Genomic DNA, 22,794 nt, shown 5'->3' with positions numbered 1-22,794 from the left:
ACCTTATTACACCCTTTCAACTGCTCACTAACACAAGTCAGTCAGTTGCGTGGTGGCAACTCAATGCATTTAGACATGTAGACAAGGTAAAAAACTGAGCATGAACTGAGCATCAGAATGAGGAAGAAGTCTGATTTGAGTGATTTTGATCACTGGTTGTTGATGCCAGATGGGCTATATAGTCCAAAGAAGAGAACATTTACAGTGAGCAGCAGTTCTCTGCGTGAAAATATCTTGTCAGACAAGAATGGCCAGACTGCTTCAAGTTGATAGAAGGGCAACAGTAACTAAAATAATTACTTGCTAAAACAAAGATAGGCCGATGAGAATCTCTGAACCCACATCGTGTAGTACCTCAAAGCAGATGGGCTACAGCAGCACTGAGTGACATTTTGTCAGCTACGAACAGGAAACTGAGGCTACATTTCACACAGACTACTCAACACTGAGTAGCACAAGATTGAAAAAATAATTTCTTGATTTCTGCTGCAATAATCAGATACAGAATTTGCCATAAACAACATAAAAGCATAGATGCGGGTGGTGTAATGGTGTGGTGGGTTTTTTTCACGGCAGACTTGGACCCTTTAGTATCAACTGATGTGTTTAACACAGCCTACCCAAATCTCTGTGAAATGTTTCCAGCGCCTTGTAAAATCGAAGTCATGAAAACTTAAGGCAAACAAATAAACTCTACCAAATGAAGCCTCCCATAAGTGCATGTGATACTTTCTAGCAGTGTTGTTTTTCTATTGTTAGATGTATTTATGTAGTGTTTTCTGACTCAGTTGGCCCATTTTAGTTGACTTTTACTTACCATATACTTAATGCTGTGGCGTTAATAAAGTTTTGAAGGGAAAAAAAATGTTTACGTCCCGCTACAGGAGCACGCGCTCAACTCAACTCTTTCTCCTATTGGCTGTTCTGATATGTAGCTCCACCCACCGCCATACATACATTTAACTGACAGAAAAGAAAAAAGAGAACAGTTTGATGCTGGGTTTCTTTCACGTTTATCTGAAATAGTAAAGTCTGAACTGTGTTTAACTATAATGGAGAAAATTTCTCACTTCTATCGTAATGCTTTATATATTTTATTTTATTATTTTATTCAGTAGTTTATTCTACTTCCAGTGGTTAGGCGTTTGACGCTAAAGCAGTGTGAATTTAAATGTAAGGTAAATAGTTGCAAGTAGTCAACTTTGTTTTAAATGTTTTAATTAAAAAACATGATGGCTCGGATTGGGAGTATTTATAGGCATGCGCAATATGCACGTGTCGTAAATGTACGCTCAATGGCATCAGAGGCAAGTGCGGAGACGACGGTAAGTTTGCAGCTGTGACTACAAAGGATAAAAGTAGTTCCGCTCTCTGCGGTTCATTTACACCGCTCACTCGTTTCTGTAGCCTTCGCACGACGCGGTGGAACCAAAGAACATACTTAAAGTAACTCGTTATTGTTATTTTTATTTAACTTGAAGCAAGTCGATTAGGCTATTCTCATCCTTGCTTTTCGACCCACAAAGCTCACTTTGGTTGAGTGACATTTAAAAACAAGTGAGCAAAGTTTGCATCCTTGAATTTTAAATGGCAGTTTTCGATGAAGTGCACACTGATTGAATTAATGTCATGAAGCACAACCGATAAATTAACACCTGAACACGGGGTAGAGCGTGGTTTAGGGTTCAATTCAAAGCACCTGGTCAATTATCCTGTGTAAAACTCTTAAGCTTTATATTTTTTTAACAACGTTTTGCAAATATGCATGGAAATGCAGTGTATGCAAAAGGAAAACACTTCTGGCCAATTTGAAAGTTAATACTTGGAAGTCTTCATTCTTCAAGACAGCCTGAATTGTCTTGGGCAAGTTTTCCTTTAATTTCTTCAAGTAGTCTTCAGGGATAGTTCTCCAGGCTTCTTGAAGAACATTCAAAGCGCTTCTTTGGATGCCAGCTGCTTTTTGTTCTCTTCTCTATCAAGATGTTTCCAATCACTGTCATGCTGAAAAGTCAATCGACTCAGACGCCTTGCAGATGATATTGCACGGTGGATAAAAATCTGATTCTTTCAATTTTGCCAAGATCCCAAACACCAAAGTCTGAAATTCAGCCCCAAGCCATGTTTTACAGATCGCTGTAGATGCACTGTTGCCACTGATGTTAACGCTATGGATCAGCTAAAGGTAAAGCTGCATCCGTCAGGTTTTTGCTGCTCGTTTTATTTAGGCCTGCCACTTTATTTGTCCTCCACTTGCTGCATGGGAAGTTGTGGTTTAACAGACATTCCACTGAAAATGGTCAGGCACTAGAAGGAAAATGAGAAACTCCCAGTTTCCAAGTAAAAGCCTCGAACTATTGCATTGGAAGCATAATGCAAAGAAAGGGGTGGCTCGAGGCTTTTAAACAGTGCTCTAATATAGATACAATGTTACTGCTGAGGCTTTCCATTGCTGCATGACAGTACATTTCTGGATGTTTTCTTTGTGCAACATTCTGTGGTCAAAAATGAAACAACCTTTTAGCTGCAAGTCTGGAGCCTGCTGGAGTATGGTCCATGATATATGTATTTAACTTGTATCAAAGAATAAAAGCACTGTTCTGTAGTGTAAGGCAGGTGCAGCCTCTTGTGGATAACATCTGCCATTTTATTTCTGAAGGTCAACGTCCTTTGTTTGCCATTGACACTGACATTATTTCATCTCTTCTCCAGATGTCACTGGAAGAATCCATGACACGACGGTATGACTACTTTTGAGGATTTGCGTTATTATTGTATTGTGAGGTCATGGTGTGATTGGACTGTACTGAGTTCAGTTTGCTGTCTTTGCAGTCGTCGCCTAAAGAGAAGAGAGAGGGAGACTTCGTGGCTGGGACGAAAAGTAAGAGACAAATCATTTGAGAGCATGGTTGTGACTTTAAGTAGCATAAAACGGTTCTCTACAGCCACTTCTGTACAGTTTATGACTTTGTTTTTTAATCCTGCAGTACAGAAAAAGGGAGAACACACTATATCATAGGGTATGTCACCTTCTTGAAGTACGAGTCAACAAACGGCAGATCGTTGATGTGCATGTTTTGTCTGGACAGATAAATGTGAGTGGATTTTCTTTTTTAATTTCAGCTCACAAAGCTCATTACGATCACTCCGAAGTCACCTCTCCAGGATGCAGCCCAGCCAGCAGCTGTTTCCTTACTTGCCTCGGGCCGGCTGTTCTCCCTGCACCCTTACCTTGGGTAATTTCCTTTTTTTTTCCTATGCTGACATCTTCTGCTGTTGATGCTTTTCTGTTAGACTGATTAGTTATTTTCAAACATGACAAAATAATCCATGGAAACTTTATTATTCAGATAATTCCATTAAAACCAGTGTACTGTGATGAGTTGTTGGCAGAGGACGGGCAGCTTAAAGTGCCTGTCTAAGCACACCAATCAAAGCTAGCTCCATTATCAAGTTGATAAAACTATGCTGTAAAGATGATTTTGGTGTTTTTGTTTGTTTGTTTTTGGGTTTTTTTAAATTCTGTAAAAATAACATTTTAACAAAATTTCAGTTTTATTACCCCTCAGCTATATGGTGTGCTTTGGTCACTAGGGATGGTAATTGGAAAATTCCATGGACTTGGACTACTGGGAACTTGATGGATACTCTATTCCCATTGCTAGTCATCACCCTGCCAGGCGGGCAGTTTGTGAATGCGATAACTAGAACAAGGTGTTGGCATAGGATTTTCAAATAGATACCTTAGGTGTATCTGCTAGTGGGCTGATGGGTAGCATTGGCAGCCTCCAGAGGTTGCTGCTTGACTACTACATGCGATAGTGCTTGGTAACATTAAAGAGCTTCAAAAGCGGCAAAGTCTCGCATCAAGTTTATGCTTTTTTTTTTTTTTTTTTTTTTTTCCCTTTTTTTCCCCCCCTTTAACCTTTAAAGTATTTACACATTTTCTCTTCACTTACTGCTGTAGCTTTAATTGACTGTATATTACAGATGTGAGTCTTCCGATGAGGAGTGGGTAAGGATGATCGGCACGCCGAGGAACATCAGCCGCAGCAGCGTGAGCTTCGTGGAGAAGCAACCCGTGTTAACACCCAGAATGAGATCGATCGTCCTCTACTGGTTAATGGAGGTTGTCGTTGTTGTTTTGAAATTTGCATTTTCAGTAAAATCAAAACGGCATTGAATGTTATTTTTAGTGTTTGTAGCTAAAAATGATTTACTTGGAATACAGTCGTGAGTAGTGCAACTCAGTCCAAATTAGAATTTGTACAGGGAGTGCAGAATTATTAGGCAAGTTGTATTTTTGAGGAATAATTTTATTATTGAACAACAACCATGTTCTCAATGAACCCAAAAAACTCATTAATATCAAAGCTGAATGTTTTTGGAAGTAGTTTTTAGTTTGTTTTTAGTTTTAGCTATTTTAGGGGGATATCTGTGTGTGCAGGTGACTATTACTGTGCATAATTATTAGGCAACTTAACAAAACACAAATATATACCCATTTCAATTATTTATTTTTACCAGTGAAACCAATATAACATCTCCACATTCACAAATATACATTTCTGACATTCAAAAACAAAACAAAAACAAATCAGCGACCAATATAGCCACCTTTCTTTGCAAGGACACTCAAAAGCCTGCCATCCATGGATTCTGTCAGTGTTTTGATCGGTTCACCATCAACATTGCGTGCAGCAGCAACCACAGCCTCCCAGACACTGTTCAGAGAGGTGTACTGTTTTCCCTCCTTGTAAATCTCACATTTGATGATGGACCACAGGTTCTCAATGGGGTTCAGATCAGGTGAACAAGGAGGCCATGTCATTAGTTTTTCTTCTTTTATACCCTTTCTTGCCAGCCACGCTGTGGAGTACTTGGACGCGAGTGATGGAGCATTGTCCTGCATGAAAATCATGTTTTTCTTGAAGGATACAGACTTCTTCCTGTACCACTGCTTGAAGAAGGTGTCTTCCAGAAACTGGCAGTAGGACTGGGAGTTGAGCTTGACTCCATCCTCAACCCGAAAAGGCCCCACAAGCTCATCTTTGATGATACCAGCCCAAACCAGTACTCCACCTCCATCTTGCTGGCATCTGAGTCGGACTGGAGCTCTCTGCCCTTTACCAGTCCAGCCACGGGCCCATCCATCTGGCCCATCAAGACTCACTCTCATTTCATCAGTCCATAAAACCTTAGAAAAATCAGTCTTGAGATATTTCTTGGCCCAGTCTTGACGTTTCAGCTTGTGTGTCTTGTTCAGTGGTGGTCGTCTTTCAGCCTTTCTTACCTTGGCCATGTCTCTGAGTATTGCACACCTTGTGCTTTTGGGCACTCCAGTGATGTTGCAGCTCTGAAATATGGCCAAACTGGTGGCAAGTGGCATCTTGGCAGCTGCACGCTTGACTTTTCTCAGTTCATGGGCAGTTATTTTGCGCCTTGGTTTTTCCACACGCTTCTTGCGACCCTGTTGACTATTTTGAATGAACCGCTTGATTGTTCGATGATCACGCTTCAGAAGCTTTGCAATTTTAAGACTGCTGCATCCCTCTGCAAGATATCTCACTATTTTTGACTTTTCTGAGCTTGTCAAGTCCTTCTTTTGACCCATTTTGCCAAAGGAAAGGAAGTTGCCTAATAATTATGCACACCTGATATAGGGTGTTGATGTCATTAGACCACACCCCTTCTCATTACAGAGATGCACATCACCTAATATGCTTAATTGGTAGTAGGCTTTCGAGCCTATACAGCTTGGAGTAAGACAACATGCATGAAGAGGATGATGTGGACGAAATACTCATTTGCCTAATAATTCTGCACTCCCTGTAGATTAGCGGTCTCATCTAAATGACACATTAACAGGACTTTCATGACTGTTCCTGCAGGTGTGTGAGGCCTACGCTGTTCACAGAGAGACGTTCTACCTGGCACAGGACTACTTTGACCGTTTTCTGTTGATTGAGAAAAACCTTAAGTTGGGTGTGCTGCAGCTCACTGTGCTCACATGTCTTCTTATAGCATCAAAGATGGAGGTAAAATTACTGTTTAGTACTTTCCTTTTTTGGCTTTGTGTCAAATATAAAATACAAATTCTTATTACTTATTCCAATGTTTTTATTTGCACTGTGGGTTTCTTGATGTTGCGAACAGGGGTTAAAGTGTCACTTGCATTTAAGTGGGAACCAGTGGTGACTCTCTTGCTTTGTGCGTGGCAGACCTGAACTGCTGTTGTAATTCGGCTTTACTGCGCCTTGACTGCATTCTTCATACTTCTGTGGCTTCTTTCCACCCATTAGCCATAGCCTGCTGTCAAATACAGCAGAGTGAAAGGAAAGGGTAACATCAGATTAAAAATTTCAAATGTAGGATCGAAATTTGACTTGCTTGACTTTGTATGAAACTACTAACTGGATTGATTTAAAGTTACTAGAAAGGTATTCCTGCCCACTTTAACCCCTGGTTGATTAAAGGTGTTTTATTTATTTTATAGGAATCTAAACCTTTAAAGATCTTGCATCTGTCACGTGTGGCTCATGGGATCTACCATGTAGAAGAATTCCGTCATATGGAGTTGGTCATTTTGAGGGTAATACTTTTAACTCACTATTCATCATATGCACCTGTTCCATTGTACATTTTATAAATCAATATGCTTTTGTACGCTCTGCAGACATTGCGCTGGTACACTCGTCCTGAAACGGCTTTGTCCTGGCTGAAGTTCTTCCTGCAGGTGATCTTCAGGAAAGAAAACTCAAACCTGCTTGAGCAGCCGTTTCCAAAAGATACTTTCATGAGAAGTACAAATGTAGGTGTTTGAGTTCACTTATATTTAAGTCAACTGTTCTATAATACATCTACAAATAAGACTGTATTGAGAGAGAAGTGAAATATCCTTGCTAACCTTGTATGTGGTTGTATGTAGTGGGGAGTCTGTAGTTGCTCAAGGTGTTTTTGTTTAAGCTTTTAGATCTGTGCATCCTTGACGTGAACTCGATGGACATGCCTTATCACGGATTGGCTGCCTCAGTCCTGTGTTATTTCGTGGACCAGGAACTGGTTGAAAAAGTTGCACGTAAGAGTTGGAGACTTTAAAAAAAAAAAAAAAAAAAAAAAGTGGGAAAAACGTGTTACACCTGACACACAGGAAGAACGAAGTTGATGTTTAAAATGAGAAGGCTCAAATCTTGAACATGTCAGGTTATTCAGTCTGTATGTTGGGTTTCTCTGTTTAGGTATGCCCAGAGAACTCCTCCAGTCATGTGTTGACTGGTTGGCCCCCTTTATGGATGCACTAGAAGACTTTGGCACAGTCACACGGAAAGTGTTTCCCACAGTAAGAAAAGAAGACCAACACAACATCCAGGCAAACTTGGACTACATGTCCATTTTGGTTAGTGTAATTTTTTTTTTTTTTTTTTCTCTTCTCTAATACTGTGGTATAAATTTGAGATAATCTTCCTTATAATTTAAGGTTAAAGTCAGACTAGAAAATGCAGTCAGGAAAATAACTGCATTTTCTAGTAGCAGTCAGGAAAATGAGCTTCCATCTGTAAGAAGCTGGTTTAATGCAGTTTGTGATGGCGGCAACCTGTGTTGCATCTGGCATACTGAGAGATGGAAATTGCCTTCCAGAAGATAATTACCCTATATTCACTATTTATTTATTTATTTATTTATTTATTTTTTAAATGACTAGCACTGGATAACTCCTCTTCTGACACATGATCTATATTAGCTGACCACTTCAGTAGGTACATCTGCTCGACTGCTTGTCAACATTGTACAATTGGTCAATTACATGGCAGAAAGACATGGTCAAGAGGACCTACTGAAGTTGAAATTGAGCATCAGAATCAGGAAGAAGCTTTATTTTAAGTTACTTTGATCATGACGTGTTTGATGCCAGGTGGGCTTGTCTGAGTATTTCGGAAACTTTGATCTGCAGTATGACATTCATACTGCTTTGCCTTCTTGTTTGACACGCTGTCAGTTTTTCACAACTGTCCCAGGAACAAGAATGCAAATTCAAAGCTAAGCGCAGTGGTATGAGACGCCATACCTCTGCCAATGCTGAGGAATTTGAAATGATGAGGTTGACTTGAATCTGTGAGTAGTTATGCCTATCATTCTATTTGGTTGCCCACTTCTGTGGACGTGAATTCAAATGGATCAGACTCGTTTGCAGTACTGTGCTAGTATGAACCCATAATTCTGCAGCCTTTTAGTTATTGAATGATGTCTTCACTCCTTTGCCGTTTCATTCTTAAACTTCATTGGGGGAGATGGCAGAGCTTTTGACGTTAGCCACAAAAAAAAAAAAAAAACCGAACCCTGGACTGTTTCTGTATTGCAGAATGAAACCGTGAATGCACAATGTCACGTAAAAACATTTGTTTGATTTTAAGAAAATATATTTCCTTTTGGTATAAAGTGAACATTTAAACAATTTATTTTTCTCAGCTGATACATGTGAAACTGCTCATTTGTTGAAGTCCTATTTTTCAGGAGGGAATAAAACTCTAAAGGTCCCCCCCCCCCTTCCTTGGCGTATTTTTTCTGTTTAAAATGAAATGTTACCTTTTAATTTAAAAAAAAATAAAAAAAATAAAAATAAAAAAAGGACCAAAAATGAATGAGACTTGAATTCAAAGTTGTTACCCTTACGGTGTCGATAAATTGCTTCCGTTAATTTTTAGGATGTTGCTCACAAGGCAATAAAAGGCAAGTCTCCTAAAAAAGATATGGAACCGGTCGATGCCACCTCGTACAGAGAGAGGATCTACGTGCCTGGGCAAGGACTTACATCTTCAGAAGACGAAGTTTAACGGAGTCTGAAGGTGCTGATTGCGGTTCTGAAACTTTCCTCAGATATCCTGCAGAGATGGCTGCAAATGTCCAACTCAGACTGATCTGACAGAGTTGAATGTTGAATCAAAATAAATTACGTCCTTAGTCTTAGTATGCCATAGTGTGAGAATAGTTATTGTTAGTTTAGAGTTGAATAGTTGTCACCCCCACCCCCGCATCTTCCCCTCACCACAAATAGTAGTTCTTGATGTATTCTATCCATTAGAAGACAATGTAGGAGATCTAAACTGTTAACTGATATTTGAAGGCCACTCTTCTTCTAGCCACTTTTGTTTTGGTTTTGTTTGTTTTTTGTTTTCCCTCATTTTTGGCTTTTAAGGTTTTATTTCAGAAAAATGCAAAGTTCAAAAGTTTGTAACCTGAAGGTGAATTTCTTGAAAACTGTGGGGGGTGTGTGGTGTGTTGTTGTTTTTTGTTTTTTTTTTTGTTTTTTTTAATGAAATGTTGTGTGCTGCTGTCCAGCAGCCAAAAAGTATAGTAAAATGAATGCTGTACCAGTGTGAACTTTTAAAAACACCAAACGAAGCATTAACTGAACCAGGTCCATCGCACCCGGTTCATTTTTTGCTTTGCTTTTATCCTGATGTGATTAACTCTGGGCATTTTGCTTTTATAAGTTTATTGCAAAAGATGAAAAGAATACAAATTACCATGTACATGTACCACAAAATAAAATCTTCATCCCCACCCTGTGAAATGTGACAGTGGTTCGTGTGTTTACTAAAAGTACAGTTTGGCCATCGCCTGCAGGAATCTCTTCTTCCTCTTCTGCGCAGCCAGCTGCAGCACTTCCTCTGGATTACTGGTGTTCAGCTCCGTCTGTCCAATCGCTTTTATCTAAAGGGTTGGGAGACGACATCTGTTACATTTGTTATGAGAATTCTTATTGAAATATACAAAATCATACAGGTTCTACACTTCCAAACACATTTTATATAAATTCATTATTGCAGTCCATACACCTAAATGTTCAAGTGTCTCTCCCACAGCCTAATAAAAGCACATGGAAATCACTTTAGTTTATTAAAGTAAAATTAAATTTGAATATTAATTGATGAACCTCCTTGAAAAGTTGCAGATCAACTTTCTAATCCGTGTTTCATTTGGCTGCAATTCCAGCAGTGTGAAACAGACTTGGCAGCAGATTAGGACTCTAAAAACATGTGTACACCCTTCACCAGCTGAATGCAAGCGACCGAGGATGTGACTGAGTTGCACTGCTTTAACTGCAGATAATTATATTTCACTTGTATACTGTGACGTTGATGCTTCCAACTGATTTTAAAACCATAACTCTGAATATAATCTGCTACAGACTAGGTGGCACATTCAGTTACCATGGAGATCTGAGCAGGTAAAGAGTTGAACTCTGACTTTAAGCTCAACATTCCTCAGTAACTCTTGTTTCACAACGCACATCAGATTAAATATGACCCTTTTATGCCTCACAAGCATTTTTATTAGGTATTAACCAGTCTGCTTATATGGGTGGTCATTGACAAGCTGCTTTATTTATTTTATAGCAACGAATATTCTAAACATGAGTTTTTAGAAATGCCTGTAAGAGATGCTGACATCTTGCTGGAGTGCATTTGATAACGAAACTCAATGTCTACTTTTTTTTTTCCACTATGATGCTCTGATCAGGCTGTAGTTCAACAATTCCCTCAGCAGATGGTAAACAGGTTTTGCCTTTTAGTTTGTCGGCCTGTCTTTGCTACAAGTCGCGCGTTATCTGGCTGTCACTTTGTTGCCGGTCTCTTCCTGCATTATTCTTCTATGATCTTATTGTATCACAGATTAGTCATAAATCTATACGTATGAGATGCTTTTCAGGTCACAGCTTCCTGTGGTATAAGCTGTAGGGTTACAAAGACTTACCGCTATTTGTCTCTTCTCAGTCTCGCCTCGTTTGTGGTGAATATCTGAGCAAAAAAATAAGGAAGCCAAACAGACACCGGAGAGAATGTATTCCTTAAAGAGAAGTTTTAGCCAACAGTGACCATTGTTACATGAAGGATACGTGTGAGATACTCCAGGATGGTGACGTCCCAGATGTAGTCGTAGAATGAGTCCATGGCGTCGTGACTGTAATGTGAGAAGATACTGGCTGTCATTAAGAATGGCTCTGTGGGTAATGTAATGAGTAACATGTCCTGCAGGGCCGTACCTGTTCTGCTCCTGAAGCGCTTTGAATGCCGTCATGTAGTCGACTTCTCTCAGGAACTGGCACAGAACAGCAACCTGACGAGAATCAGAGATGTCACATTACTTCCAACTCACTACATCTGTAAGACCAGTCAGCACTGAGACACTTACAGTCAGCTTTATACTTTAGCAGAGGCGCATGGAATAATGAGGTAAACATTGGTATTGGCTGATATTTGCCTTATTGACTCATCAGCAAATAAAGCTGATGTTTGTTTGTTTTTTTCCTCATCAGTCTGTCAATAATGTACTGTTACATCGATTTTGTTCTGCTAAATGTTCAAAGAAGGAACGAGGAGCTTTCTAGCTTTTATTCATGAAATTATACTGGGGAAAACAGCAAAACAAAATATGTTCATTAATTCCTCAGCAGCTAACGTTAGTTCACTTTCTCAAATAGGCAGTTTGACCTCTGACCTGTGTGTGGCAGTTCAGCATTGAACAGCATTTAATCATCCTCTTCAGAACCTAAAATAAAAACAGGTGTGTCACTGTCAGGCGAGTCAGTCGGCTCTCATATCTCTGAAACTGCAGAGGCTCACTATGGAGTGCACTCTGGTATAGTCTCTGTGTTTTACCTGGTCAGTGTAGATGTCGGGGGGGACGGCTTTGGTGAAGAAGTCCGAGCACACAGCTCCAGCCTGCAGGTAAAGGTTCAGAGCTGCAGAGTACTGATTGGTCACTACAAAGGGAGAAACGAAAGCTGTTATTCAAGCTGTGGGTGGCTGTGTCTGAAAATACTTCCTTAAAGGAATGTTTCGTAATTGCTGTGAAATTTTTAAAGTCACTTCAATCTTATTTTTCCTTTCTGTCCAAACTTAAGTACATTGGTAGAAAAACGTCAGCCTTTGTGGAAGGAATAACAACTTTTCACTGATTCAGTGAAGAAAGTTCTCCGATTTGATGAGATGTGGTGATTGTTCTTACCAAAGTAGATGTCGGCTTGTGTGATGAGCCATGATTGGTTATTGGGGTTTAGAGTGAGAGCATAGGAAACCAACTCCTTGACTGTCACAGCCACAGCTTCCACATCCACCGCCTGTATGCTGCTCAACACACAGATCGGAACATTTTGAGTTGTTCGTGCTGTGTACATGCTGTTAAAGGGGATGATTTTCCTCATGTCCTCTCATATTAACAGTTACAGTCATAGTGCAGCTGCTTTTGATTGTTTATGATGTCAGACAGAGCCGATATCCCCTAATATCAAACTGTTTGTGAAGGCTAGCCAATCAGAAGAAAGTTGGCTTAACGACAAAGGAACTAAAGAAGCTTGGTTCACACAGAGGATGAACTGAGGAGCATCAGTACAAGTCAAATAAGGATTATTCTGAACTGTGAGTGATGCAAAGCTGCTCTAGTAGACTCTAAACTAAGAACGTAATAAATAGATCTGTAACTGCAGGTAACCTGACAGCTTTTCATGCAGTGTACTTCCTGTAACTTTTTCACAAGAAAAGTAACTTCTGCTTATAAGCTGTTAGTGTGAAGAGGCATCAACACGATGAATAAAGAGTAAAATGACAATGTACAAGCAGGGGTGCAGGAGTGAAACTAGTCCAAACCACAGATATTCACTCAACTCAAAATTTCAAAGTGCTGACTCAGAATTTTGAGTTATGGTTGTCAAATTCTTATTTCTTATTTTTTCAGTAGTTGAAACAAGCTTCAAAAGATTTCTCTCAGCTTGTAGGAGTTGAGGACAGGAAAAGAGATCCTTGTGTGTCGGTCCTGTAACTAAACCCGACCAGTGTAGTGTAGCAGAAACAGTTGGTGCAGCTAAAACAAACAGATGAGGTAAAATAGAAAAGTTGTTCCTACTTTGGAAGAGAAGATGGCCAGATGGAGAGATGCTCTGCAGTAACTTCATTTACAATGTCATCCTAAAGAAGAAGAAGGAGAAAAAACAAGGGGCTGAAGATGCAGACAGAAACTACAGCAGCACTGAAATCCCCCAATTTTTCCATTTTACTGTGTTCTATTTATGAATTCAGAGTCATACCCTCACTATACTGTGGAGTCTCACAAACAGTGAGATCAGAGTCGTCAGCACCAGCGGCTCCTGTAAGAATAAGACAAAAATCAGGAGGTAAAGAGCTAATTTAAACATTTTATACTCCCACAGTGTGTTTAAGTTGGTATGTGGTGATACTTACTCTAATCTTCTTGATGAAAGTGATGAATTTGCTCCTGGAGGAGTCACATTAGGAAAACAGAATGAGTGTGACGCTACATGAATCTCAGACACGTTGTAATGTTTCTAAATCCTGTGAAATCCTAAAATGACGTCATACCGGTGCAGGATGCCCATGGAGGACTCTCTCTGTTTAATGAGGCCAATTCGACCGTCGCTGTTCCTCTTGTGCTGGATGGAGATGCTGCAGATCTGAACCACCACATCCCAGAGCTCCTTGGCGGTGCGCCGACTTTCTTTAGGACCTGGAAGCTCCTTACACGTGGATGCGAGGAGTTGGCCAAGCTATCGGGACAAAACAGGACAAATTTAATAAAGAAAAACGCAAAAATGCTGGCGACCGCTAGGGCTACCCCTTAGCCTCCTCGTAGACACACCTATGGTATCGGTTTCAAAATCCTACATTGCCTTGTTCTCGAGATATCGCATTGTAATTTATTGGAAATCCCACAGTATCTAATTATAACCAAATGAATCCTCAGAGAATACAATTAGATACAATTAGACACAATTTTCATGCGTGTCTAGGTGGAAAAAATTTAAGTGGATCTTGTACCACAATTTATTCTTAAATGTATTTACACCAACTGCATGGTATTTATTAATTACTTCATTATCAATCATTATCAAGTTCATCATAATCAAGATTTTTAGTTTTCTTATAGAGCTGTGACTCATGAGTTGCAGGAGAGTGTCTCAGCTGCCTCAGCCGGGATTTAATTAGAGGTGAGGTAAATCTGTGATAGCTGGAGGAAGCCAAAACCTTACAGACTGTCAGATACTGTGTCGATAACTTTGCTATAATTTCATATCGGTGAATCTCAAAAATAGCATCATTGGAAATTGCTAGAAAGTTATAAAATTTAATGAAAGTGTAAAAGAAAAGAAACACACAGACGTGTTACCTTGATGTACGGGTTGTTCATGACCAGAGACGGTGACACCTGCAGAGTCAGGTAGTCGTTCTCCCTCCAGTTCAGCATGAAGGCGACACACTCCTCTCCCACCACCTGACGTAGAGGCAGATCTGGAGACAAAGACCAGGAAATCATTCACTGCACCTCCAGAATTGGTGCTATATAACAAGGCCTAGAAGCTGTTTATCCTGCTTTATCAGTAACTGAAGTTTTTATGGATAGCAGACGTGCGTCTATTTTTACAGTGAGACACATGCTACTCTTGCAGAAGTATCCTAATAGTGTCTTTTTTTCTTTACAAATGTTTCTAGCTGCAAGACCAGATCTGTAACTTATAAATTCTTGTAAGTGACATTAGTTTAGTACATTTGTTTACTGGGGCCCTAGAAATTGATTTTATAGTAGTGTATGAAGCCTGATCCACAATGATTTTCTCCCATCACAGACTTAACCCGAAGACGCTGACACTGGAGTGACTCCACTCGCTGCTGTTCACTCACCATGAATCCTCATCTCCAGGTAACCTCTGACTCTGCTGACCAAGTCAGGGGGCGGCCGCTCCTTGCTCCCCTCGGCCGCCATCGTCTCGTGTGCGCGGACCTCCATCAGCAGGATCTCGTTCAGCATCACCTGCCTCAGCTTCGGGGAAAACTCTGTGACGAGCTCCAGACAGGCTGAGAAAAGCTGCCGTGCGTGGGCGAAGTCCTGAGGAAAACATGCTCCATGTATTAAGCAGTTAAAAGTGATGCTCTATGCTTGGATAACAACGTTTAATTATTAAATTAACATTTATGCCCCACTGAGCGTTGATAATGGCTCAGACCTTTATTGAAATGCAGTGGAGTCCTTTGGCCATGAGGATATAAACCAGGTCCTTCGTCAGGTTGTCTTTAATGCCGAGGATCACATTAATGTAGTCTGGAGGAACCTCCCACTGTTCACACAAACAGGAAGTGGTAGGTTAATTCAGATCATCTTGGTTGGTTTCATGTGTTAGAAGTACGGATTGAAAATTATTCCAAATGTGTGTGTGTGTGTGTGTGTGTGTGTTCCTGTCTAGCTATCTTTGTGAGGACCGAAATCTGCATTCTACTATACTTGTGAGAACCAGCAGTCACTTGTGAGGACACACAACCCGGTCCTCACATTTTTGAAGGCATTTAAAGGCATTTTTGAGGCTCAAAATGGGGTTTTAGTGTCAGGGTTACAATTAGGTTATGGTTAGGTTTAGGGTAAGGGTTAGGGTTAGGCATTCATTTTTAATGGTTAGGGTTAGGGTAAGGGGCTAGGGAAACCATTATGTCAATGAGGGTCCTCACTAAGATAGCTGAACGGGGTTGTGTGTGTGTGTGTGTGTGTGTGTGTGTGTGTGTGTGTGTGTGTGTGTATATATATATATATATATATATATATGTGAGAAACTGTAGTCAAGCACAATCCAAGATATCTTAAATGCATTCATGTTGAGCTCATGTCTCTGACCTTGCTGTTGACCCTCCAGAAAGGTCGTTCAGCCAGGCCGTGGAGTTCAATGAGGATCTGTCTGATCCTGCGCGGCTCCAGTGAAAGGATGAGCTGCTGCTCCAGCTGGCCAATGTTCACACTAGCTGAAGCTGTGAAGAAGTGAACCAAACCTCAATATGTCTCATGGTTTTCATGTGGAGAAGCGGCAGTGTTATGTAGCAGAAGTCTCGGCCACGTACCTGGAATGTCGTAGAAGGAAGGCAGAGGTTTGGCACTGAGGTTGATTGTGGCCGACCTCTTCCTCATCTGCTCCACCAGGACCTTCCTCTCTTCCTCCTTCAGCAGCTCCATGAAGAGCTTATGTGATGACACCACAAACACCAGAGACAGGTCCTCCAAGCTTTCACACAGAGTCCTGCACCATAAGAGGTTTAGAAGGAAGACAAAGTCTTCATCATCATCATCAAGTAAAGAATTTGAATAATGTATTGTTGCCCGACATCATCTCTGTAGCAGACCCTTGATAACCTATACAATTGTCCAATGCATGGTAAACAGTGACTCGGACTCACTTCAGGAAATTAGCCATGTTTCTTCTGGACGCCTCAGATGGACGGTCTTTTTCCAGCGAGCGTGTGCACACCTGCAGGACAAACAAAGTCTGACTCTAATCTGCAGTGGCTTTAAACAACTTTTACTACATGAAAAAAAAAAAACTGTTCTTAATATAATACTGAAGTAAAAACCACAGGTCACATCTTTTAATGTCCCTCGTGGGTACACAGGATCCCCTTGACCCTATAATTAATTATTTAAGACAATTTACTGAGTTACCTCTAAAATGAAGTCCACCACTTCTTTGCTAGGCTTAAGGAGCAGCTGCTGAAAACGCACGCTGAGGATCTCTCCTTCCAGAGCGTCGCGGACGCCGTTGCAGACACAGAGTTTGTGACACACCTCATCTAGGCCCGATTCCCTGCAGGGAGATGGGGTGTTATACAAAAATATGAATGCACAAAATGCTTTTACAAGACTTTTTTATAAAACTATTGACTATTTAATGGCATATAACAGATTCCAGCTGATGCCCTCAGGGGTTGGTGCATTGGTGGTTCTTGGTGTCCGGGGCTGGGCGCTCAGGTATGCACCAGCTCACTCCCGGTGGCTACTTGGCGGGGCCCGGTGCCTGTCGCTCGGTCAGGCCTCTTCCGGGGCAAAGGGGGCCCTCGGGCCCTGCAACTCGGTTCACTCTGGCACAGCTGGCTGCCGGCAGAGCCGGCGGGCACGCCGGTGCAGCCCCCTCTGGCTTCTGCTCCGTGGCTACTGGGTGACCCCCTCGTCTGGGGATCTCCTCAGCCCTTCCCAGGAAGGTGGCACGGATGCCCCTCCGGTGGTACTCCTTGGGCTCTCGCACTCTGGGTCCTCACGATGTCTGGAGCCTGGATCTCCTTCATGCCTGCTTCATGCCCTGAGAGACGGGGCTATGGGCCTCCACACCCTCTAGCAGACCGTTACATGGGGAAACCTTTTGTATACAAGCGCGTTGATCCACACAGGTGTGCACACGGGTGTTCACTGTTCGTAGACATAAACTACACCATTCTTAGCTGCTACTTCAAAGCACATTGTGCGCTGTCTGTCCTGCGTGCTGCACAACAACTTTCAATATTTAGTATTTACTGCTGTTCACACTCAGCTAGATTAACGTGATGGTGTTGTGTTTAGTATGTTGCTTTGTTTTTGTTTGGTTTTTTTTGCTTGTCTTCTCTTCTTTTTCTCTCAACAGGTGATCCAGGAGATTTTTTTTTTTTTTCCTTTCTCTTTGTCTTTGTAAGTGCCCTTTCTCACTGTCCCTTTTCCCTTCTGTTTTTCTTTTCCTTCCTCTCTTTCTTTCTCCCTTTCCTATCCCCCAGTCATGTCTGTCCCATCTGTAACAACTGAAAATAAAATAAATAATAACAACAAAGTTTGATCAAATGGACCAATACGGCAATGCCATGATGATCCATTTGGCAAAATAAATCCATTTGGTATCCTTGTTGGTCTTCAGACAACAATTCTGACGGCTTAAGAACCAAATGGGACAGACAAAAAAAAAAAAAAAAAATATGAATGCACAAAATGCTTTTACAAGACTTTTTTATAAAACTATTGACTATTTAATGGCATATAACAGATTCCAGCTGTTGGCATAAAGGTGAAAAGTTGTGGTTTGCAAAGTGGTCCACAAAGACTGCAGAAACTGTATTTCCACAAGTAGAATGAGTGAAAGAACAGACCATAACAACACTGTGGTTCAGTGACAGAAGTCTGAAGTCTGTGTTAGCTGCAGTGCGTGCAGAGAGGTTTGATTTTGCTGTTTCCTCACCCTTGTTGGACTTTATACAAGAACTCCCGGAGAACAGACCGTCTGAAGTGGTTTGGCAAACTGCGCGATATGTTGTCTTTGATGAAGGCTTCGATGACGGCCTGCAGAGAATTAAAGTGGAGCTTACAAACCAGTTTTTGCCCTCTATTTGTGATGTCAACCTACTTCTGCCTAAGCAACACAACACTCATAAGAATGCAGTACTTAAAGCTCTCTAATGTGTTTGCTCTGACCGGGTAGTTGTGAGCCCGGATCAGGCTGTTAATCTGGTCGTAGGGTGTCGTCTGGGGGTCAGAGGGGTCACAGTCTCCAGTCAAAGCTCTACAGGCGTTCCAGTATCCAGCCAGGCGCTTTTCATCCAGGTGAACATGAACAGTTGAGTCTAGCTAAAAGGCGTAGAGAAAAGGGTAAACTGAACCATTACTAAAGCTCCATGTCAGCAGCTTCTTGTGAGAAAAGTTACATCTTGTGGCTCTCCTGAGAAAGTTAAATCATACTGTGTTGATAAAATATGGTTACCTTCTTTAAAAGTTCCTTTGTCTGTCTGAAGTGATCCCGAGCCTTCTCATAGATTGGCAGGTCTGTGCAGCCTTGGTGGAAGAAAATGCCTCCTAAATCATAATGCACCTGAAACACAAATCCTTCTATTACTATAAAGAAAAATTCACTTTTTTCCAGAAGGATTAGAGTTCTACAAAGACAGCGCTGTGCACTCGGCCAACCTGGCAGTGCAGCTCATCGGCGCTGATGCGAAGCCCTGCGGTCGAAGACTCTGTCTCTCCGTTGGCAGCAGTGTCTGCGGCCAGCAGGTCCAGAGTCCTCATGGTGTGAACATAGAAGTCTTTCTTCAGTCTCACAGCTCCTTCCAGCACGCTGATGGAATCGGCCGCCTGCTCCTTTAGCTGAAGGAATAAAACATTTTAAAAATAGTATCTACTTCTGCTGTTAGTTTATCTGAAATTTAAATGACATGTCTAATAATATCATTAATAAGGTATAGTTTTATGCACTTACAGAGTATGTTTGGATCATAAAAAGGTGCTTACTCACCACAGTGAGGATGTTTTCAGTCATTTCTTTCTCCTGCTGTACAATATTCAACCTAAATCAGGGCACAACAGAAGCATTCAGTGGAATACATGATTTATTTTTCACTAAATTTGCAAAATTAAGCCTGGATGTTGGTATTTTTTACAAAGAATTAGATGAGCACAAGTACATTTTTTATTTATTGTGTATATTTACACAAAAAATGTTTTCATTTTAAAATAAGATGAGAGGGATCTGTCTCAATGAGAATTTTAGATTAATATTTTGTGACTAATTAAAGCCAATCAGCAAATGAATGTGGGTAGAACAATGTTACATTGTTTTCAGAAATCTGAATGTCTGGCTGGCCACACAAAAACACAATCCCAGAGATTTAAAACTGAAACAGTATCAGGTGTGCTTCTAAAAGTCTTTGAGGGGCTAAAACTCCAGCACAGGAGCAGAGTGGTAGGCAGGTGGGAACATAGCATAACACAAATTTGAAAAGAAAAACATGTAAGCGTGGATGCAATAAGTGATAAAAGGGAGGAAGAGGAAGGAGAAGGACTTGCATGTTTATTTGGTGGGGTCCAGGTTTGGTTTGTTTCTCTGGAAAGCTGCTCAGCACAATTGTCCTGATGGCCCTTTAACAAACAAAATATAAATGAGACAAATGAAAGGTTAATTCTCTGTCACAATCTCTATTCATCCATCCACTTTTAATCTACATTTACAGTTTAAGACTTGGATACAAACATAAATAAACAGTCCATTTTACGAGTTTACCACTGAGGTCATGACAGCTGCTTTCAGACAGAGCCGTCGCACTCACCAGCGGTTGTAGATGATGACAGCCATGGCGGTGGTGGGAGGAAGAGTAGAGAGGTCCAGGTCCACATGTTTCACCCCTGGCGGCACTTTGCTCACACACAGGAGTTCATTCAGCAGCATGTTTAACACAGGAATGGTCAATCTGCTGAGCAGGAAGCATATTAGATAATTGCATACTAGGAATATTTGTTAAATTACAAGCTGAGACATATTCCACTTGGCTTTTTCGTAAAGAAACTCTGATAATGGAAGATGTCCATCTAAAACACTCTGACTCACCCTTTCTCAAGCACCTCAAGATCCCACTTCATGTGAGCAGCTACTTTCAGTGCAAGCAGCTTCAATGTGCGGTTCCGACGGTTGTCGGCTGGAGGCTGGACCTGATTCTGCTCATTCACCGACGGCTTCGACGCCTGCTCCAGGAACTGGATGATGAGCTGCACTGGTGCTGGGTCTGCAGAAAGAACAGTTATTAACAAGCCTTTACAAGTCCATGAGATGTCATTAAAAATAAACAATGGACTCACGAGTAAGGCTGAACAAACCTGGGTTTGATTTCTGCAGGTGTTTCTCCAGCAGGCTGTCGTCGAGGAGAAACTCAAACCAGGAAGTCTGAAGAGGCGTGCCAGGCCGACTGCTGGTCACAGCGGCCACACGGTCTGCTGCTTCTGCACTCATCCTCGTCTAATGGGCAGATATCAATCAATCAATCAATCTTTATTTATAAAGCACTTTTCATACAAAAAATGTAGCACAAAGTGCAGATATGAACATCAGCTTTATTTAGAATGGATCTTAAGTTTAAATATAAAGTGTTTGGGGTTTTTAATGTAAGTTCTTTGTCAGTAAAAACCACATCATGTATTTATTTTTATTTCTATTATATTTATACACTAGATTAGTTCACTCATCTTAAGGAGAACTGGTGTATAAACAGGTGACTGTAAGGTTAACAGTACTACCTTCTCTTGGGGATTTTTGTCAGGAAAAATGAAATGATCATTTGTTCTCTTAGCTTTAAACCAACCAGAACCAGGCAAAGATCTCAAACACACCAGAAAGTAATAAAAAAAAAAACATGGCTTCAAGTTATTGCTGCTAAAGCTTCCAAACACTACTGAATCATATGTTGTACTTAGTTTTTCTTTCTTTTCCACATGACTGTATTTGTAATATTGGACAGTTAGGGCCTTTTCATGTACATTAAACCTTTGATACTTAAATAAAAACTCTGTAATTACGTTCACTCTTTGAAATTAAGCATATTTACAATCATGTAATGTTACTTTCAGTCGTTAAAAATCTTGGAGATGGTAAATATATATAAAATTTCATATTTTGTGAACATAAATATTTATAGTTTCAAAATAATTGTAGCTATTATTAGATATTTACTTCTGTAATAGGGTTAGATAGCTTCACCTGTCAGAGCAGCTAACACTAAAATTTTCAGTAGTTGTTTAGAGAGCTTTAATCATTTTCACGGGGCGTCCTAACTAGGCGGGGACATCAAATTTACCTATTGAAACTACAAGAATGTACGCTTACAGATGATGTTTCGGGCTGCCACTGTAAACAAACCAAACGCACTCCACCTTCCTATTCTGTGTTATGTTTGGAGCCAGGAGTCTTTTGGCTAATATTTCGGCTAGCCATCTAGATTTTGGCGGTTGTCCCGCGCATGCAGGGACCAACTGTCTTACCTTAACGGGGCACAGTGATCGTTCAGAAGACAGGAGGGCAAAATGTGCACCAAAATGTCAAAATTAGGAGCTGGACCAGCTACACTAACTGATTCTCTCATAATTCATTGTGCCCTGCGCCATATCTCCTTCGTAATTCCGGTTCCGCTTCGTCGCCAAGGAGACACAAAAATGCGCCATGATTGCGCATACTTATGCCGCGTTCAGGTCCCATTGGTTAAATTCGTATGAAACTTTAGGGTCGGACGAGTTATTTCCACGGACGTTAAAACGTCTGACAGTGAATTTAGAAATAGAAAAGAAAAATAACACCTATACTATAAACTTAACTCGATCATTTAAAATGTTTGTCGGGATTTACTTTCACTTGTAAACCAAACTATAAACACATAACGCGAAAATTTGCTCATTTAGGCAGTTTAGAGTGCAACTATGCGATTGCGTAAGACGTTAACCATAGCTAACCTTATGGTAACCTTAGATAAATGTGAAATAAAAAGCGAGCAAGAGCACAAAATAAAGCAGAATGAGCTTAATCGTCGTTTTCCATTCTACCGATAGACCATGAATGCAGCATTATGCTTACTGCAATTTTGCCAGTTAATGACAATGGAAATAAGAGACTGAAATTACTACAAACTTCTTTTTATAATGTAAAAACTGCCTGCAGTTATTATCTTGCATCCATGAGTCTTCTCTGTGGTCTCCTGCTTGACAGCTCCATCACCAAAATCCTTTATCTCATATATCCACTATCCTTCATCTGCACCAAACCATCTCGGGCTTGCCTCTAACTTTGTTTCCAAACCACTCAAGCTGAGCTGTTCCTCTGAAACACTCTCTTCTAATGTTCTTCATTCCGGTTGTTTTTATTAAATTCAATTATTGAATTTACGTTATTCAGAACTTTATATATGCAATAATGTTTGTTCAAGTTAAAACACACATTTTTGGAGCTGTAGTACATTAAACATACAGTACACAGTTGTTGAGCTGCCTTTCATGGTTTTATATTCCGTTTTATTGAATAATGCACAAACATACATTAAAAAGTGTATAAAGCAAAAACGGAGTTTGTAAAAGTCATTATTTGGTATGACCACCTTTACAGACATACCACCCTTACTCTTCTATGCATTCTGAACTCTTTTGGGAAAGTTTTCTTGTAATTTTTTAAAATATTTTTAAGGAATAGTTCTTTAGTTGTCT

General features: G+C 40.6%; 2 protein-coding genes across 6 annotated transcripts; one reads left to right on the top strand and one right to left on the bottom strand.

The window, feature by feature from the left end:
* The first annotated feature begins 984 nt into the window (after positions 1 to 984).
* On the top strand, positions 985 to 9,568 carry LOC102075526 (G1/S-specific cyclin-E3). Of its 4 annotated transcripts, none has more exons than XM_019351010.2 (12): positions 985 to 1,178; positions 2,710 to 2,738; positions 2,830 to 2,878; positions 2,985 to 3,017; positions 3,121 to 3,233; positions 3,988 to 4,129; positions 5,889 to 6,035; positions 6,494 to 6,589; positions 6,674 to 6,808; positions 6,964 to 7,075; positions 7,236 to 7,393; positions 8,700 to 9,568. In XM_019351010.2, the coding sequence occupies exons 2-12, from the start codon at positions 2,710 to 2,712 to the stop codon at positions 8,826 to 8,828; spliced, it is 1,143 nt and encodes a 380-aa protein (XP_019206555.1). In that variant the 5' UTR covers positions 985 to 1,178; the 3' UTR covers positions 8,829 to 9,568. The 4 variants fall into 4 exon arrangements, with proteins under 4 accessions (XP_019206555.1, XP_005452889.1, XP_019206552.1 ...); XM_005452832.4 differs by lacking the exon at positions 985 to 1,178 and adding an exon at positions 1,189 to 1,325 and having other exon boundaries at positions 3,988 to 4,126; XM_019351007.2 differs by lacking the exon at positions 985 to 1,178 and adding an exon at positions 1,189 to 1,325.
* ints8 (integrator complex subunit 8) lies at positions 9,474 to 21,743 on the bottom strand. 2 transcript variants are annotated; one of them, XM_005452829.4, is made up of 28 exons: positions 21,586 to 21,743; positions 20,428 to 20,566; positions 20,162 to 20,336; positions 19,884 to 20,027; positions 19,624 to 19,695; positions 19,073 to 19,124; positions 18,745 to 18,924; positions 18,542 to 18,649; positions 18,256 to 18,408; positions 18,023 to 18,123; positions 16,489 to 16,630; positions 16,227 to 16,297; positions 15,894 to 16,069; positions 15,673 to 15,803; positions 15,014 to 15,124; positions 14,691 to 14,895; positions 14,179 to 14,300; positions 13,374 to 13,558; positions 13,236 to 13,269; positions 13,082 to 13,141; positions 12,901 to 12,962; positions 12,007 to 12,125; positions 11,658 to 11,761; positions 11,497 to 11,547; positions 11,042 to 11,115; positions 10,895 to 10,959; positions 10,753 to 10,796; positions 9,474 to 9,708 (listed from the first exon to the last, which is right to left on the bottom strand). In XM_005452829.4, exons 2-28 carry the CDS (start codon positions 20,558 to 20,560, stop codon positions 9,592 to 9,594), a joined length of 2,991 nt encoding a protein of 996 aa, XP_005452886.1. In that variant the 5' UTR covers positions 20,561 to 20,566; positions 21,586 to 21,743; the 3' UTR covers positions 9,474 to 9,591. The 2 variants fall into 2 exon arrangements, with proteins under 2 accessions (XP_005452886.1, XP_025758165.1); XM_025902380.1 differs by lacking the exon at positions 21,586 to 21,743 and having other exon boundaries at positions 9,592 to 9,708; positions 19,884 to 20,024; positions 20,428 to 20,560.
* Positions 21,744 to 22,794: the final 1,051 nt, after the last annotated feature.

Source organism: Oreochromis niloticus, linkage group LG22 (assembly GCF_001858045.2).
Source record: "Oreochromis niloticus isolate F11D_XX linkage group LG22, O_niloticus_UMD_NMBU, whole genome shotgun sequence".
Taxonomy (NCBI): domain Eukaryota; kingdom Metazoa; phylum Chordata; class Actinopteri; order Cichliformes; family Cichlidae; genus Oreochromis; species Oreochromis niloticus.
This window is presented reverse-complemented; position numbering and strand designations above follow the sequence as displayed.

Coding starts and splice junctions, on each gene's coding strand:
- LOC102075526 (XM_019351007.2), top strand. CDS start 1,230: ATGATGGCTCGGATTGGGAGTATTTATAGGCATGCGCAATATGCACGT. Junction 6,036..6,493: donor TTATAGCATCAAAGATGGAG/GTAAAATTACTG, acceptor TTTATTTTATAG/GAATCTAAACCTTTAAAGAT. Junction 7,394..8,699: donor TGGACTACATGTCCATTTTG/GTTAGTGTAATT, acceptor GTTAATTTTTAG/GATGTTGCTCACAAGGCAAT.
- ints8 (XM_005452829.4), bottom strand. CDS start 20,560: ATGAGTGCAGAAGCAGCAGACCGTGTGGCCGCTGTGACCAGCAGTCGG. Junction 18,650..18,744: donor CCGATGAGCTGCACTGCCAG/GTTGGCCGAGTG, acceptor TTTGTGTTTCAG/GTGCATTATGATTTAGGAGG. Junction 18,124..18,255: donor TCCGGGCTCACAACTACCCG/GTCAGAGCAAAC, acceptor AATTCTCTGCAG/GCCGTCATCGAAGCCTTCAT.